Here is an 18,855-nt window from a genome sequence, read left to right on the forward strand (position 1 = left end):
AAATTCACTTTAATTATATTAATTAGTATCAATAAAATACTATTAGTTAAATAAAAAAAGTCAAATATTTTGATTTTTTTTATTTAATAAAAAAACAAACACCACCTAAGTTAGAGAAAAATTGACTGAACGACTTCGTATTGCATGATTGCTTATAAAACATCGAAATCCATGACAATAAGTCAAAATTAGCTCTATTAACACTTTGATTCCCATTGTTATTCCACCATCGGATGAATTGATGTGCAATATAATAAGTCCAAGCACAGACCCCAATCCAAGCAGCCCACGTAAAAGAAATGTTGCATAAAGGAATACTCGTATGAAGGCAACAAGAGTTGTACAATGACCATGTATCCATCAATGGGTGCCGGTGTGAATGAAACTGCAAAACTGTTAAATAATAAAATTCTTCGGTAGGAAAAAAGCTCTACCAAGTAACTCAACCCTTCTAGGAGATGGATAACCTAGGAAATTAACTGCCAGATCAAGGGAGGGGCACAGACACGATACAAGGTAATGGGTAAACCTATACATCAAATTTCAAACATGTTTAAGAAACAAATTCCATGTAAGCAAAATTGTTTTTTTTTTTTCTCACTGGGTTTTACTCTGTCAGTCCAGGACCTGAACTTTCCAAATCAGCGTCTCCCATTCCTGTATCTTCCTCCTCTTCCTCACCTTCATCACCACTAACCTCTTCATTGTCCTGCCGAAGTTTTGCCATATGCTCAGCTAGTAGTTTATCATCTCTTTCACTCACCTGCACCAATATGCCAAAGTTTAAGAATATAGAATGGACAGGATAAATAATATAGATGTGTTTAGAAGGTTTTTAATGAAAAAGGATGATGAAAACAAAGTCCCTAGATGAGAGGGAAACAGCATTTGAGGAAACATGATTAAATTAAAGAACACTCACAGCTCTTGGTGCTTCCTTCACAATTAGTTTTCCCTTGTGTTGTTCAATTTCTTTGGTACAAGCAGTGATTGCATTATTAAGAATTAACATTCCTTGCTCCTGCTCAACCAAGAATAAAATTAGTAATACAGAGAAGGGATGGTCAGATTTTGAACACTAGACAGTATGACCAACTGCTAGAACAGATGCCCGACCTTCCTAATATGTACCATATTTGGTCAGTAGGCAGAGCATTCATTATAGTCCATATTAAGAGATAATGAACCTAGGTTATTTTGGTTCTGCAACTATGAAAAAGCTAGAATACCATAAGATGCGATGGACACAGAAAGAAGTTAAGAAATGTAACAACTTAATTCAGGCTGAGTCAGTTAGCCATCCACTATCCACCTAGGTTTGGTTCTCTTTTTCTCATCCTAAAACCAGCTTAAAGAATATTATAAGTGAACCAGTACAACCCAAATGGATCAGTTTCCAAACAAAAATAAATGAATAACCAGTACAACCCATGTAAAATTTGGGCCAGTTAAACAAAAAAAAAGAATAATATACTATTTTCACAATTGATTTCATTTTATCCATTTAAATTTCCAATTTTTTTTTAATCACATCTGAAACACACAAAACAAGTAAGTCACCTACTAAAAGCAATAGGAAGAAAACCATAATTTAATGAGTTGCAGTGTGTGCGTTTATACCAATTTAACAAGAAGACGTACGTATAGTTAAACTTGTATTGGCTTAGATTAATTTTCCAAAATAGGAACACAAAATTAATCTACGTTGGTCAGTTCCCATACCTCCTAACCTAAGAGAAGAGCAGACATTCATGAGAACTGAAGGCAAGGATGAATTGCCACATGGATTTTTCTAAAAGAGTAAAGAGTACACAAATTTTCAAATGATTGTCAATAGTCAACATTTTTTGTTGTCATCTGATTGAATACTGTCGAATAAAATAAAAAAGGAATTAGGTCCTCACAGACATTAGGTTCTTTCTGCCCAGGAAGAATCAGAAACAATTTAAAATTGGTTTGTACTTAAACAAACTGAACATGATTTAAAAAAGAAAAAAAAAGAAAAGAAAAAGAATGTCATTTCATTAGCACCAAAGACTGAGGCACTTTAATCCGTATCTATCTAATACCACCTCAATGGCAAAGTTTTTTTTGGCTATAATCTGTAAAAAGGTCACTTTAACCCACATCCACTGCATCATGGTTTGATTTTTTATTTTTTATTTTTTTCAATATGCAGATAAGACATCTACATTCACTCTACAGTGAATAATGAGAAAACAAAGTCATAAAAGAAAACTTGCCTACATCAACATAGTAGGGGAAACAAGATGACCAGTTACACAGTTAAATCTCAAGCTTACCTTGTCAAGAGTTTGAGTGGTTAGAACATAGAGGGGAGGAGCAACCAATTTTATTTTCACAGGGCAGTCTTTATTGCCGGCAGCTTCAGCTTTACGCATAGCTTCCTGCATAATAAAAAATTAAAAAAAAAATGTAACAATAATAAAAGATGATGATGATGATGATATTAATATTGATGTTTAGATTAAAAACAAAAACATAGTAGAACAGTAAAAAAAAAAAGGATTAAAAATAAAAAGTACACATATAAGGAACAAATTTCATGAGGAGGTCACTGAAGTTGAAACTAATCCATATGTAGGCCACTATCATATAAAGCATGGAGTTGCCGTTCCCTGCTCAAAGTATAAGTTTTTTCCAACCAAATTCTTCCTTTTGGAATAAAGTATGATGCTCCATCATTCACTTACCAATGAACAATGGGCATTTCCTAGTACTGTACTAATTTCAGTAATAAAATTAAATAGAAACTAATCAATAGCACCAGCCTCTCCCACTGTGATACCAAGCCGCACCACCACTTCTGTCCAGTCACCATTGACACAGTCTCATGCAAACACAGCATGGTTGTGCCCCATCTTCCACAAAACTTACAAAGATAAAGAAATAATGGTACCGGAAGAACAATCAATACCTTGATGTGAAGAACACCATCAAACTGGAAACATTTCATTTCTATGTCAGCACGGATTTTTAATGGTTGTGGTGTCATTCGCCTTCTAATGTTCTTGATCAAAGAATCCTTCACCTCCTCTGACATAGCAGGGATCACTTTGGTCACCTGTAATACGAGTAAATGACAAGTGGCCTTTAATATGAGATATGGTTTTCAGTATTTATGCCAACGTAGTGCAGTAAAGACAACAGATACACCACCATTACCTCTTGGCCATCAGGACCAATTTCTTTGATTTCACGAGTTAGGGAATTCAGAACTGAATCAGGATCAGTCACAATCAATTTAAACGCCTGCTCAGAGAAAATTCTTTTAAGCCCAAATTCAACTGAAAAGTTAAAAAATCCTATGAAAGATATGCCTTTTAGATCACCTCAAAAGCATGCGCATATTTTCGGTACAGAGGCCACCCAACATGAATATACAGATCCTGTCATGTATATTATAGGTTAGAACAAATCCAGGAGAGGAACACTGTCATATTAGAAAATTAAAAAATGCGTCAAGTAGGTCAAAATAAAAGGGAAAAGGTAAATGATTCATAACAACACAATACCAACATATGGGAAAAGTTGAGTTTTCCAAGCACTAAGTTGCCTGTTGCATAAAAAATTTATGACAAGAGAAAGGAAAAGGGCAGAGGAAGCCCATATAAAAATGGGATATAGACCGGAATGAAACAAAGAATCACTTGTTGAACCTTCCAAGCGAATGACAAATTCACAAAATTAAGGCCGAGTAGAGGGACCTACATTTCAGGTCGATCCTACTCAAAGTCCAAGAATAACTACATTTTAGGGCAAACATAAGTTGAGGTTTTAGTTAGTTGGTTGTGAGGAAGAAAGTGTAAATCATATCCTTATACACTGTACAGTGGTTAGAGCTCTATGGGATATAGTGTTTGGTTTAGTAGACGTGAAATGGGCTTTCCCAGAAACTGTAAAGGAGGTTTTAGTTAGTTGGAGGGGTTCGTTTGTGGGAAAGAAAAGGAAAAAGACTTGGGATGCCATTCCGTTGTGTATTTTTTGGACGGTGTGGAAGGAGAGGAATAGATTAGCTTTTAGGGGGGGGGGGGGTGTTGAACGTTCAGAAGTTAAAGAATTTTTTTGTTTGTAATTTGTGGAGTTGGGCCAAAATGTATGTAGGTGAGGAGGCGTTCTCCCTTATAGGCTTCCTAGAGTGGATAGCTTCCACTTAAAGGGAGGTGATTTTTTTGTTGTTTTTTGAGGCTTTAGCTGCCTTGTATACCCCCTGTATACTTTGTGGCGTTTTGCCTTTTGAATGAATATCCTTTACTTATAAAAAAAAAATAAGTTGAGGGAGCACCAAAGTGCTCAATTTACAATTATTGATTTTTCTAGATTAGTTCCAAAAACTTGGTAGAGTAAAAGATCAATTTGTGACTGCACCCGCAACAAACCATATATATACAAATTGATTCTTATCAAGAATGAATGGGGATAAGGTAAAATATTAATATTTGGTAAGCATTTGACTATATACATAAGAAGAGTGATCATCCCCTAAAGAAGATGACCCAGGCCAAAAATTTGACACATAATTTGCCCACACTGGTCTAAATTACCATGAGAACATCTTTATAAATGAAGGCATGCAAAATAATGTTTAGTGTAACATATTGGTTGGATTCTTGAAAATAATTCCGACATGAGAAATCATCTGAAAAATAACCTATGAAACTCATGATGACATACAGAAAGCAACAAGCATAAAACATGACGCCCCTGAAGTGAATCAGAAGGAAACACAAAGCAAACAAACAACTCTAGCAACATTCCCCACCCAAAAGGGGAAAAAAACCAAGATGTGCATCTTTTATATACTTCATGTGTCTGTTGGGGGCCTTCTTCTAGGTGTTTTCAATATATTTCTTTTTTGCAATGGCCAAAAAAAAAAAAGGTGTTTTATGATCTTCTCGGTTGGTTAAAAAATTAATTTCCAAAATTTAGAACTAGCTTTATTCCAATAGGTAGCACTTTTAGGTTGTATTTGATTCGTAAAAAATACTAAGGAAAGAAAAAAAAACACTAAGGAAAATAATTTTCTCATATTTCGTTGTACTATAGAAAATGTAAAAATAAAATAAAAAATCAAACATAATAAAATTAGTTAGAAACTTATGTATTTTCAAATCATTTCATCTTTATATTGAAAAATTGAAATAAGTTTGAAGTGGCATATAAAAATAATTTATTCATTTTAAATCTATTTTTTATTTTCCTTCACTTTTTCTTTCCTTCTATTTTTACTCTCTATTTTCTTTCACTTGCAACTTCCCTCAAATTTTTCAGGAACCAAACATAGCCTTAGAAGGCGTTTGATAAAACTTACTACTTAATACTTAATGACTTAAGATCACTTTAAGTTAAATTATTCTTAAGCCATATTAAGTTATTAAGTTGATTTACCAAAGTCACTTTTAAAATTAAGTTGTAATATTAAGTTATTTTACCAAACATATTTAATATGTTTAATAATTTAAATTGGGTCATTAAATCTTAGTATGTTATTAAATTAATCTATCAACTAATGTCATTATATTATAAGAATCAAGTTTTATGAAACACCCTATATCGTATCCATGAGTAAGTGGAGAATGACCAACCAATTCTTGTTCTTCTAACCATAACGATCAGAATTTATTCTCTCTTTTTTGATAGGCAAACAAGAATATATAAAAGACACCAATCAAAAGCAAACAGAATTTATTCCCTTATTTGATTGCATTTGGTAAAAAGATAACTGGGTTCTGTTCCAAGTAGGTGATCAAAATAAACCAATCACCATCTTAGCATATTGCCCGATATTTGGTGCATGTAATACTCATCCTGTTAAGCTTACCATATCCATCATTCATGAGAGTCTACATATCAAAAATTAAGTTCACTCAAACAATCCAAACTCTCGGTACCTTTTTTCCAACTACTCTATGGAGGGTGATTCATCTAATGACCTTTGGCTACAAATCCGGGATTTGAGAATTATTCAGCATTTGATTGGGGGAAATAGGGATAATGGAGCAAATGTCCACCATGTGGAGAATATCATGATGATGCAAAACTCGCTCAATTGTACCATATCAATTTGACTTTAATGGTCTAGTAATTGAAAATTTTTAGCTCATGAGCCAAATTCAACACATTCTAATATGCAATGTAAAAACAAAATAACCAAAAAAAAGAGAAGGCAATCAACAATCAAAACAAGAAAAGTTAAAAGGCATTACCTCCAGATCAAGATTCATAGTCTCAGCAACATGGCGCATAATGGAATGAACAAGCTTGCTCTTATTGTATCTCTCCTCACAGACTTGAATATCCTCTTCCGAAACCCTTCTTTTGCTCAGATCAATATACCCTTTTTCTTTGTCAACCCTAAGCACCATGACAGGCTCTTGCCTGCCGACTTTGATGAGACTACTCACGCTACGAATCCGACGGCGAGAGAGCTCTGAGAATAGAATCATGCCTTCGATGTTGTTATACTCCAATAAGGAGACGTAGGCTCCCATGTCAGCGATGTTCTTCACCTGAATCATCACCGCCATGTCCACCTCTGGATACTTGGCTTCGTACATCCGGCACTCTAGGTTCGGCGTGTTCGAAGCCATCGGCTAGGGTTCGGAGTCGTGAACGAAGATAGAATTCGTAGCTCTCCGTTTGGTTGCCGAGAAAGAGATGACGGTTTCTTTCCCTGACCAAAAGTGTTTTTTCACTCTGAAAATCTTTGGAGGTTCAGAAAGATATCATGCTTCAGAATCCAGAAATGAAAAAGAGGTATCAAAACGAGAGACGACGTCGTTTTAAAGTCCAAACGTAAAAATAATAAAATTCCGTCGACAGCAGGATTCGAACCTGCGCAGGCAAAGCCCAACAGATTTCGAGTCTGTCTCCTTAACCACTCGGACATATCGACAGTTTACATCACTGAAGCTTCAAAATTTTAAATAATTTGTCTATAAAAAAAATGTTTTTATTTAGTTAAATCCTTTGAAAAAAAGAAAAGAAAGTGTAAACATTATTAATGTGTTTACTAAAAATATTTTGAAAATTAAAAATGATAGTGTTACAATACTTCTATCATCTTATTAGGTGATGAAAGATATTAGATGTAAAAAAAAATTACATTTAATAAATAAAAATCGATTTTAATCACATCCATGTCACTTATCATACCAACAAATCATAAAAATAATTGTAAAAAGAGTGGAGTATCATCATTCCAAAATGAGTATAATAAAAAAATTAAGCACCATTTCAAACAAACCCTTCTCCCAAACCCAACTTGATTTCCCAACAAATTAACTATCATGTTGTCAAAGAGCCCCATTGGTTACGATCATTAATAAGTTCATTTCTTAATCGTTAGATAGGTGTGGACCCCGTATTTCTACATATGTGCTTCCACTCGAATGGCGTGACTCACTTTTTATTTATTTGGTGAAAATTTGATTTTTTTTTTTTGAAAAGACTTAGAGTCGCCACTTATTTTTATTGTAATTTTAAAGTGAAAAATAAAATAAAAAAGAAAAACCCTAAATATGATTTCTGAAAGAAAAACAGGTTTGTGAAAAACCGAGTCTGGGTCTGGGGGTCGGGTTACCTATTGGGAAGGTACGGTGATAGACCGTAGCACCCCTCTAAACCCTAAGAATTAGATCTCTGCTACTTTAGTTAATGCAAGTGTGACAATTGATTGATTAAACATAGATACCAAAAAAATATCAATATAGAAATAATCAAATGAACTAGAAATGCTAGGTGTGTACTTGAGTAGTAAGTTGATTGCTTCATGGAAAACAAAGGTTAGTAAACGAATACAGAATAATCGCGTATGTCACGAAGCAAAACAAGTCAATAAAGCATGACAATCAATCAACGAACGAGAAAATCCCATATGTTAGGCCCCACCAAAGCCCGATTTATTTTAGCATGAATTAACTCCATAAATTTCATTATTTGAAATTATAGAATTATTCATGCTTATAAAAAAATGAAAATAAAAAAATTATTAAAAAATAAGGAGAATTTATGAAAGTGTTTACCGGAAAGAAATGTGGTAGCAAATTTTATTAAAGAAATGGAAAATATTTAAAATCCAGGAAAAAAAAAATGCATGCCTAGTGGAAAATGGTAGGAATTGATTTATTAAAATTGGATTTATTTAAAATAAAGAAAGAAAAATTGAAGAATTAAAATCATTTGAAAACAAGATTTTTTTTGAATATCAGTTTTTGAAAGCATGCATGAAAATGTAGGGGTGAGACACGTAGGTTTTAAGAATGGCCCACCAAAGGTGGGCATGTATGCCATGCAAGAGTGGGGTCCGGGGGTTTAAACGTGGGATTGCATGCCAAAGGTTGAGAACAATCAAATGTTGTTTTGTTTAAGATGCTTGAAATAGCAGAAAAAAATACAGGGCATTTCCCTATCAAGACTGGCTCATATGTAGCCGGAAAGAATGGATACATTGGTGAAAAAGATTATGTTGGAGATGGAAGATGTGGAAAAACAGCAGGTGATATTTCTATGGGTTTAAAGAGATTGGTATTAGGTGCTTTTGCTAGCTCAGTCGTGGAAGATACATGACTATACTCAACAAGTGTCAGCAGTCCCACTACATCTTGGAAACTGGATAACCAGATGGTGAATAAAAAGAACTGACCACACAAAGAACCCATATGACAAGTAATGGTCTGTAGACAGTCCATAGTTCCATTAACCCTTTGGCAACATTGAGATCCACAAAATAAAGCCTTATATTCCTTGGTTGTATATCCAAAAACAACTCACATCAACATACCAACACCTGAAGATGGAGAGCTCAGAAACCATTTTTCGAGGAGAGAATGTAAGATCATGCCATGGGAGGTGGTTTCCGAAACCTTAAGTTGGTGACTCGATGGCTGACTCAGTGTGGACTCAGGTGTGTGAGAAGTCGAAGGTGAGACACCACCTTTATCATTGATCATATAGAACGAGGGTACGAAAATGGGTGAGGTCACCCCGGAGGTTATTTTGGTTGATTGATGGTTATTATCCAAAGAGCATGTCGCGGGGAGAAAGGAAAACCAGGATCTTGAATGTGTTAAGCCTCTGTTCTACTCTGTTTTTCAATTTCATTCCATTCAGCTTTCTTTCACTTTTCACATGGTATCAGAGCTTTCAATAATGGCAGATCACTCAACCAATGTGACTCCATGGCAAGATTCTGGAGAAATTCCAACCTCTGGATCTGGTCTGATTACAGGACAAACTACTTCTCAGATGACGAATCAATCATTTACATTACTCAGTTAATCTCTTACGATCAAACTCGATCGCAATAACTTCCTCATTTGGCACAATCAAATGCTTAATGTGGTCATTGCAAGCGGATTTGATGATATTCTTGATGGAACCCGACCATGTCCACCACATTTTCTACCTGATCCAAATTCTACCTCTGCCACAACATTCAAATCTCTAGTTGTAAATCCAGAATACATCACTTGGCAGCGTCAAAATCGATTGATGATGAATTGGATTTATTCCTCACTCATCGAACCAATGATGACTCAGATCATGAGTTACAACACAACTCATGAAATTTGGGAATCCTTACGACAAAGTTTCGATTTTGCTTCTCGAGCTCATATAATGGAGCTTTGTCTGCATCTTCAAACTATACACAAAGGTGGCTTGAGCATGCTTAACTACATGCTACGAATACGTAATATTTGTGACAATTTGACTGCTGTTGGAGAACTAGTGTCAAACAAGGTCAGATTATGGAAATTCTGGGTAGATTAGGGACTGAGTACAATCCTTTTGTAGTGACCATTACTTCATGAGTTGAACCAATATTTGTTGAAGAATTGCAAAGTCGCCTCATGGTTTTTGAACGACGTCTTGAACGACAAAGATCTGTAGAAGAACAAAATGTTATATTTATATAAATATATATATATTGTTGGTTAAAAAATAAAGTGTAAGAAGAGTTACACTTTTGAAAATAACTTTTGGAAAATAAAGTGTAAGAAGGGTTACACTTTTAATGTGTGAATTAAACACATGATTAAGTTTTGAAATGTTACAAAACTTGAAAGGTTGAGGAAGACAATGAGTCTTCTCATCTTTGTAACTTTATAAACTTAAGAGGTTAAGTATAAGAGAGTTACACATTTGAGATTAAATCATGTTTAATGTGTGAATTAAACATATGATTTAATTTTGAATGTTACAAAGATGAAGAGGTTGAGGAAGACAATGAGTCTTCTCATCTTTGTAACTTTATAAACTTAAGAGATTAAGTGTAAGAGAGTTACACATTTGAGATTAAATCATGTTTAATGTGTGAATTAAACATATGATTTAATTTTGAATGTTACAAAGATGAAGAGATTGAGGAAGACAATGAGTTTTTTCTCATCCTTGTAACCTTTTTTCAACCCTAAGAGTGCTATATATATGACTTTTCTTCTTTTTGAAATCTCATGCAGAAAAGTGAAAAGGCTTGATCAATCCCAAGACTATTTCCATTTAGTTCCCAAAAGATTTCTAGAGGTGGGAGGAAATAGAGTCTTTGGACAAAGTTCCAAGAACTTGTTTGAGCCTTTCTTGTGTTATTCTTCTTCTTGTTCTTATTTTGTATCTAAGAGAGTTTTATTGTATCAAAGTGAGTGTGTGAGAGTGTTTCCTTTCTCCATTGTATCCAAATTTTTTCAACAAAAAATCTGATCCAAGCAAATGTTGCTCTGTTTCAGCAACAAAAGAACAGGAAAAAAAACCTACAATTCTAATTTTCATCCAAATACCGGACAGATCTCAGGAAATGGTCAATTTTCTGGTGGTAACAATTAGAATTTTAAACCAAAGAATTATGCTACTGGACAGACCATAAGCAATAGTGGTAACTCGTCTAGAACTCCTGTGTCAAATTTGTTCTAAGTTCGGACACACTGCTTTACAATGCTGGTATCGATTTAACTATGATTATCAGCCAAAAGAATTTAAACATTCCACTTCTAACAATCCTCAGGCTATGACTTCAACTTCTGCAACAATGGGAGACACTTCTTGGTTTCTTGATGCAGGAGCTACACATCATCTCATATTTGATCTTAACAATTTAACAATCCGTAATCCATTCACTAGTGGTGACAAAGTAATTGTTGGAGATGGTAAGGGTTTATCCATTGCAAATATTGGTAAATTTTCTCTTGCCTTTTGAAATGGTTCTTTGGTTTTCAATGATGTCTTACACATTCCCTATATTACCACCAACTAAGTTAGTGTGCAACGATTTTGCTCAGACAATGGCACCATTATTGAATTTCATCCTTCTCATTTGTTGGTGAAGGATCAGAAAACGAGACTTGTTTTTCTTCAAGGAAAAATTGAGAAGGGTTTCTATAAACTTCCTGCTGCAACAAGAGTTGTTGGTCATCCGCTAGCATTTTACTCTACTAGTAGTATTTCAGATGCTGGTTCTTTGAGGCTCTTGCATAATAGACTTGGTCATCTCTTTGTTGATGTAGTTTCCAAAATCTTATCTCTTTGTAAAATACCTTTGAAACATGACAATAATAACTCTATATGTGAGTCTTGCCAATTGGCTAAAAGCCATCATTTGCCATTTCGAAGATCCACTTCTAGAGCAATAAAACCATTTGGTCTCATCTATGTTGATCTTTGGGGTGCAACTCCTATAGTTTTTGTCAATGGTGCTCGATATTTCCTCTTGCTAATTGATGATTTTAGCATATTCTCATGGTTGTACCTTTTGGAAACTAAAGATGAAGCTTTACTTATGTTCCAACGTTTTCAAGTCGTGGTTGAAAGACAGTTTTATACTAAAATTCAATGTGTTTAGTCTAATGGGGGGAGGAGGGGTGAGTTTCAAGCTTTTTAGAATTATTTAGCTACAAATGGTCTTCTTCATCAAGTCTCTTGTCCTTATATCCTCAGCAAAATGGAAGAGTTGAAAGGAAGAATCGTCATGTTGTGGAAGTTGGTATTTCTTTGTTAATATAAGTTGGTATGCCTCTCAAATATTGGTCATTTGCATTTCAAACTGCTATTTTTCTCATAAATCGGCTTCCCTCTGCTGTTCTTTCACAAAATTCTTCTTATGGAGTTCTTTATAATCGTTTACCTGATTATACATCTCTTCAAAGTTTTGGATGCTTGTGTTTTCCTTATCTTCGCCCTTATGCTTCTCACAAGCTAGCAAATAGATCTGTTGTTTGCTATTTTCTGGGTTATAGGGTTAAACACAAGGGATTTCTCTGTTTGAATATGGCTTCCTCTCAGATATATGCTTCCCACCATGTTGTATTTGATGAAACCCAATTTCCATTTTTAACAAAGTCTTTATCTTCTCAACCAGTATCATCATCCAACTCTTCTTCAACATTTCTTGATTATGGTATTCTCTCTATTCCTCCACCATCTTCAAGGAATCCTAATCATCCTCAACCTATTTTTTCTTCTCCCATTACTATCCCTACTGATTTTGTTCCATCTCATCCTTCTTCCTCTCCTACTTTACCACAATCCTCTACTCCAGCCTCCACTATTGATCATCTTTCACTTCCAAACCGAACTATTGTTACTCGTAGCCAAAATGGTATTTTTAAACCCAAAAAAATATTCAGCCTTGTTGTCCAAACTATTGTTGTTGAACCCTCCTCTTTCAAAGAAGCAATGTTGCATCATGACTGGCAAGCTGCTATGAAGATTGAGTATGTTGTTTTTCTCACCAATTCCACATGGAAATTGGTTCCTAAACCTGTTAATAAACGTATTATTGGTTGTAAATGGATATACAAGTTGAAACTCAAAGCTGATGGCTTAGCTGATCGTTTTAAAGCCCGCTTAGTTGCAAAGGGTTTTAATCAAACATATGGTATTGATTATTTTGAAACCTTTTGCCTTGTTGTTAAACCAACTACTATACGAATTATTTTTTCTCTTGCTATTTCTCATAGTTGGTTAGTGAAACAATTAGATGTTAATAATGTCTTTCTCAATGGTGAGTTAGAAGAAGAGGTTTACATGGTTCAACATCCAGGCTTTGTTGGTCATTCTAAACCCGATTTTGTTTGCAAACTTTCACAAAGCTTTGTATGGTCTGAAGCAAGCTCATCGGGCATGGTTCACCAAATTGAAGAACTCATTACTTGTTTGGGGTTTCTCTTGTTCTTTATTTGATTCCTTTATGTTTCTTTTTCGAAAATGGAATGACATGATCATTATTCTCATTTATGTTGATGGCATTATTGTTACTGGTTTTAATACCGTGTTAGTCCGCCAAGTGGTTTCTTCTTTACATTCTCAGTTTGCTCTCAAGGACCTTGGTATTCTGAATTACTTCTTGGGTGTTGAAGTATGTTGGCAAGGATCTTCTCTTCATCTTTCCCAAACCAAATATATTCAGGACTTGTTAACTCGTGTTGGTCTTGCGGATTGTAAACCTATTGCTACACCAATGACTACCTCTCACACTTTATATGCCTCTGATGGTTCTCTCTTGGCTGACCCTTCTTAATATCACAACATTGTTGGAGCCTTGCAATATTGTACCATTACAAGGCCTGATATCTCTTTCTCTATCAATAAACTTCGCCAATTCATGCAATCACCAACTGATCTTCATTGGCAAGTTGTTAAACGGTCGCTACACTATATTAAGGGCACTACTTCCTTTGGTCTTTCTTTTCATTCTTCTCTTGATCTTCAACTTACTGTTCATGCTGATGCTAATTGGGTTGGTTGCCTTGATGATCGTCTAAGTACAAGTGGTCATTGCATCTTTTTTGGCTCTAATCTAGTCTCTTGGAGCTCCAATAAGCAAAATGTTGTGTCTCGTTCTAGCACTAAAGCTGAGTATAGGGCCTTAGCAAATGTTGCTTCTGAACTTCAGTGGATTCAACATCTTCTTCTAGAGTTCTCTATCTCATCTTCTTCTTCTTCTATTCTGTTATGTGACAATCTTTCAGCCACCTTTCTTGCTGCCAATCTTATTTTTCATTCTTGAGTTAAGCATGTGGAACTAGATTGTCATTTTGTTCGGGAAAATGTGCTTAATAAGACTTTGGTGGTTCAACACATTCCTTCTTGTGACTAGATTGTTGATGCTCTTACCAAAGCCTTACCTGTTCAACAATTTCTCAATCTACAAAGCAAACTCATTGTTCTAGCTAGACCTTTGAGTTTGAGGGGGGATGTTAAGCTATGTACAGTTGTAACTAAACAAAATTAGTTAGAAACTTGTAACTAACCTGTAACTAGATGATTAGTTTTGGTACTATTAGATAATTAGTTATAAGGCATAACTAACTTCAAATACATATAAATATGTAGAGTCACGGCTCACAAAAACAATGAATAAATCTCAGAGAACAAAGCTTCCAAAAGATTCAAGAAACCTTTGTTTTACTCTGTTTTTCAGTTTCGTTCCATTCATTTTTCTTCCACTTTTCACGGAAAAAAAATAGGATGGGTTATAAGTTGGGAAAAGGGGCATGAGGAGGGTTTAGCGAGTACGGAAATGGGGAACGAATTGATAGTGGTGAGCATGTTAATGAGTATGATGGGTATGTTGGGTATGAGGTGTGATTAGTGGAGGAAGTGAGAGAAGCGAGCTTATGGTGAGCACCCCATTCAATTTCCTGAACTACGACCCATTTTGGTTAACATCCCATTCAGCTTCAACATCATGGATTCATGAACCATTAGCAGTCAAAATGCAACACTAATACCTCGGTATAGCAGTCACCAATTCTGAACAGAGTAACCAAGCGACTCCATGAACAATGAAATGGCATCTACCCAAATTCAAAAACTGTGTCCATACGAAAACCAATAGCAACACTAACAAAACCCTTCTCCTTGGGGTACAAATAGTCACCGGGAGTAGAGAGTAAGTGACAGAGGAGAAAACATAAAAATAGAGCATCCAAATGAGCCAAAGAAGACATTAAACTGAACCCCTTCTCATATTGAAGTCGGTGTGCTTATGTATGGGTGAGAAAAACTAGGTGGAAATAAGATAAAAAAATATGACTCATACATCCCAAAGAAAAGCTAAACGGAACTAGATCACTCATAAACAAATTCCACATAAAGAACAATGCATGAATTTATTATAACATAGTCACAACAACCCAAAGAATATCAACGACAATCAATATGTGGTCTAGCAAACATACCTAAAAATGCTTTCCTTCCAATGGAACTAACTAGACTTCAAGTTGCTCTGTTTCTTCTCCTAAGCTTACATCAAAATCCCGGCAAACCCATTCACTTGCTCAACTCAAAATTACTTCCTTATAGCTCATCTTGTTTCAAATGTATCCCCCAACTTATTCTCTCATCTTTGCTTTCACTTCATTTTTCTTCATTTTTTTCAGCTCTCTCCAGAAAACCTTTTCTCATCTTCATCTCTCTCTCTTCCTCTCGATCTTTCCTCCTCCTTTGTTTTTCTCACCCTCCGACCTTTTCTCATTTTTCTTTTCTCCTACTAGTTTCCTCATTCTCAAGCTATACCCATCGCTTCTCCTAACGACCTTCAGAATATTCCCCTACACCTATCACCCTTTGATTGTTTCAAGAAAATGTATTTTTTAGCCCACTATCTCATACATGTGTTGTCAAAACGTCCTAAAAAGTGGTCAAAATGTGGTCCAAAATACCCCCTACCAATAGACCAAAAATGAGGGTCTACAATAGGTTACGATTTTTTTTCCTGCTCTCAAAGGGTTGGCACACACAGTGTGGACGAATGAATGTGAATGAGCTTTCTAGTCCATTAATCAACACTTAACCATGTCGCCAATCCTAGTCAACCATCCCTGGAGAGGAGTATTCATGCATCTTGTGGCGTCCACTTTCGCTGTTAGCATAGCACTACTTAGATAAGAAAATATGCATCAATGTCTCATGTACTATAGTAGTAAGGCACTTGTGGATAATGAGCCCACTATTTGAATATCGAGAAGGTCATTTTGGCTCTATGAACTGCAACCAAAAAGCTTAGCCCATATTTTCAGACACATTTGGTCAATGTTCTTATAGACTTTCCTATACGAGCAATGTTGCACAAACTTAACATAACTAGGAGAATGATGAGATGGGCTATTAAGCCAAGAAAGTACAACATATTGTACAAAAGTCAAGCGATTATTAAAAGGTAGGTACTTATTGATTTTATTTTTGAATTTTTTCATGATTGTGCTAATAATAATGATCATATTGCATATTGAATTTTGTTCACTAATGACTCAGCTAAGAAAGCCAAAAGATGAGTTGGGTTAGTATTGTGGTGCCTTGACTAGATCAAGATCATGCAAGCAATCCAGTTTTATTACCCTATTTCAAATAATGAGGCAAAGTACAAGGCATTGTTAGTGGGCTTTCGGTTAGCTCAAGACTTATCTGTTACCCCACTACACGTTCACAATAAATCATAGTTAGTCGTATCTCAAATCAATAGGACATATGAGGCAGAAGAAGAATGAATGATAAAATACTTGAAGTTGGTACAAACACTGATATTTCACTTTGATGATTTTGAAATATCCTAACTCTCATGATTTGAAAACGGGATAGTTGATGTATTGGCCAATTTTGCATCTGCAATGCCTCAAACATCTTGGTCATATTGCTCTAGAGATTCTCAACTAACCATCAATATTTCAGCCCTTAGTCAACCAAGTGTTGGACAAGTTAGTAGATCATACATGGATGACACATATCCTACAGTACCTGGGAAACAAAGATACTACCAAAAAATAAGAAAGAGTATTTCAAAGTCAAGCATAAGTGGCCAAATATGTGTTGATTTGGAAACAAATTGTACAAGTGGTCCTTTATAAAACCTTATCTTAGGTGGCTAACTCCCATACAGGCAAAAATAGTACTTTCATGAGGGCCTTTGTGGAAATCATGCAAGAGGAAGATCACTTTCTCATCAAGTCATCACTCAAGGTTATTATTGACCTACCTTGAAACAAAATGTTGATCGGTACGTCTAGAAGTGTGACAAGTGCTAGCAATTCCGATTAACAATTTATGGTCATTTTCCTTGTGGAAAGTAGGCATGGTTAGACCTTTACGCACAACTCCTTCTGAAAAGAAGTTTCTACTAGTAGCAATTGACTACTTTACTAATAGGTAGAAGCAGAAACGTACACACATATCAAAGTAGGGGACCTTATGAAGTTTGTTTGGAATAACATTCTATGTTGTTTCGGTATACCTAGGGCAATTGTCTCAAACAACAACCCACAATTTGCCAATGATGCATTCTAGCAATTTTGCTCCAAGTATGGCATCTGCAACTCATTTGTTTCACCCTGTTACTTGTAGAGCAATAGGCAAGGCAAGACCTCAAATAAGACACTACTATCCTATCTAAAGAAGTTGGGTCAAACAAAGGAAAGTGGGTAGATGAGTTACCCGTAACGACACAATTGAGATGGAGCTCCTAAAAGTAAGATATGATATAACAAAGTTAGACTTAACTGTCCCCTTACTATTCATTTGGTGTATTGACATTGATTTAAGCATTTAGCTAATGTCTCTTACATTGTACATGACTTGGATACATTAAGAGTTATACAAAATATACAAGTCATGGGTTCATTGTAAGTAGATGAATTGTCCATAGTCGATTCATGGATTTGGGCAATCTAGTAAAGACTGTAATGTACTACCTCCTAATTAGAGAGATGACTTATCTTGGCCACCAAGATAGATTTTTCATAGTGAGTGCATTAGTGTATGTGATGCACATTGGACATAACCTACGGTGAATCATGGAACAAGGCTATCAATTGTTATGATTCACCAAGGTACCATACTGCATGGACTCTTAACCTTAAGAGAATATTAAATTTATGTCAAAATCAACATGAGACTTTGATATATGGATGAGACCTTGAAATAGTCATATATTCTTATGAATTTGGTCACTATTAATAGAGGCTGGTGACAACAGGTATTCTCAATAAAGACACCATGATATCTCTAGGGATTGAGATAGTGCGTTCCTTTCGGTGATCCAAAGGACATGTGATAATGAAATTTATATTAATAGTAATTTTTTTAGTGGAATTTGACATATGTTCCTTAGAGCTAAAGTATGTTAGTTGATCACATGATAAGTCGGATTTATAACTCAAGGATTTGAAAAGTAATTTTGATAGGTGATAACACTACCTTATTAGATTACGGACATCAATTCATAGAGAGTTTGCATGCAGTGGATAGTAAGTTATTGACCTGAGTTTCATCTCATTGTTATTTACTTAGGGTACTGGAATGCAATTGATTTTCTTTAGTGGAATGTTGAATCAACTTCCAAATTAGATTATGAGGAAGCCAGTACTCCTATGGGTCCTAGTGGTCCCCACTCTAATCTTATATACTATGATGACACGATTTATAAGAATTCGATTAGCTCTAGGTTCATTCTTGTGCATAAGGGTGTTTTGATAATTACGCAAAGTTGCATAGAGAATAATGAACAAGGTCTTTAGATTGGGCTAATTGATTACTTAGATGACCCTATGTGGTTAATTAATCAATTAGTACATGTTTTGGGCTAGATTAAGTGACTCAAGCCTTGATAAACTCAAGTCACTTAAGCCTAGTGGGCAACCCTATAAATACCTCCTTATGGGTTAAAGTTTCTTAATGACTTTCACTTAGTCATTATCCACCTTCATAGAAAAAGAGAGTCAAAGCTTCCTCTTTTCCATTGCCCACACTTTGAAGTGTCAAGATCGTAGTTCAAATTATCCGACAAGAGATCTAAAGTGTACGAAACCTTCAATATTGTATCTCTAAATGTATAGTTGATAATGGTTT

General features: G+C 35.2%; 1 protein-coding gene and 1 non-coding gene across 2 annotated transcripts; both read right to left on the reverse strand.

Annotated features, from left to right (window-relative positions):
- Nucleotides 1-376: 376 nt before the first annotated feature.
- On the reverse strand, nt 377-6,882 carry LOC100243244 (eukaryotic translation initiation factor 2 subunit alpha homolog). Its single transcript, XM_002275276.4, has 7 exons — nt 6,228-6,882; nt 3,354-3,410; nt 3,187-3,273; nt 2,939-3,085; nt 2,304-2,408; nt 923-1,021; nt 377-763 (listed from the first exon to the last, which is right to left on the reverse strand). The coding sequence occupies exons 1-7, from the start codon at nt 6,609-6,611 to the stop codon at nt 608-610; spliced, it is 1,035 nt and encodes a 344-aa protein (XP_002275312.1). The 5' UTR covers nt 6,612-6,882; the 3' UTR covers nt 377-607.
- Nucleotides 6,835-6,916, reverse strand: TRNAS-CGA (transfer RNA serine (anticodon CGA)). Its single transcript has one exon. It is a non-coding gene; the product is annotated as a tRNA-Ser (tRNA).
- Nucleotides 6,917-18,855: the final 11,939 nt, after the last annotated feature.

Source organism: Vitis vinifera, chromosome 6 (assembly GCF_030704535.1).
Source record: "Vitis vinifera cultivar Pinot Noir 40024 chromosome 6, ASM3070453v1".
Taxonomy (NCBI): domain Eukaryota; kingdom Viridiplantae; phylum Streptophyta; class Magnoliopsida; order Vitales; family Vitaceae; genus Vitis; species Vitis vinifera.

Bases quoted from the DNA above. Each gene is read 5' to 3' on its own strand.
- LOC100243244 (XM_002275276.4), bottom strand. From the start codon at position 6,611: ATGGCTTCGAACACGCCGAACCTAGAGTGCCGGATGTACGAAGCCAAG. The intron at 2,409-2,938 runs GTATTGATTGTT...TTTATTATGCAG, and splicing joins ATGGTGTTCTTCACATCAAG to GAAGCTATGCGTAAAGCTGA. The intron at 764-922 runs GTGAGTGTTCTT...ATATTGGTGCAG, and splicing joins TGAAGGAAGCACCAAGAGCT to GTGAGTGAAAGAGATGATAA.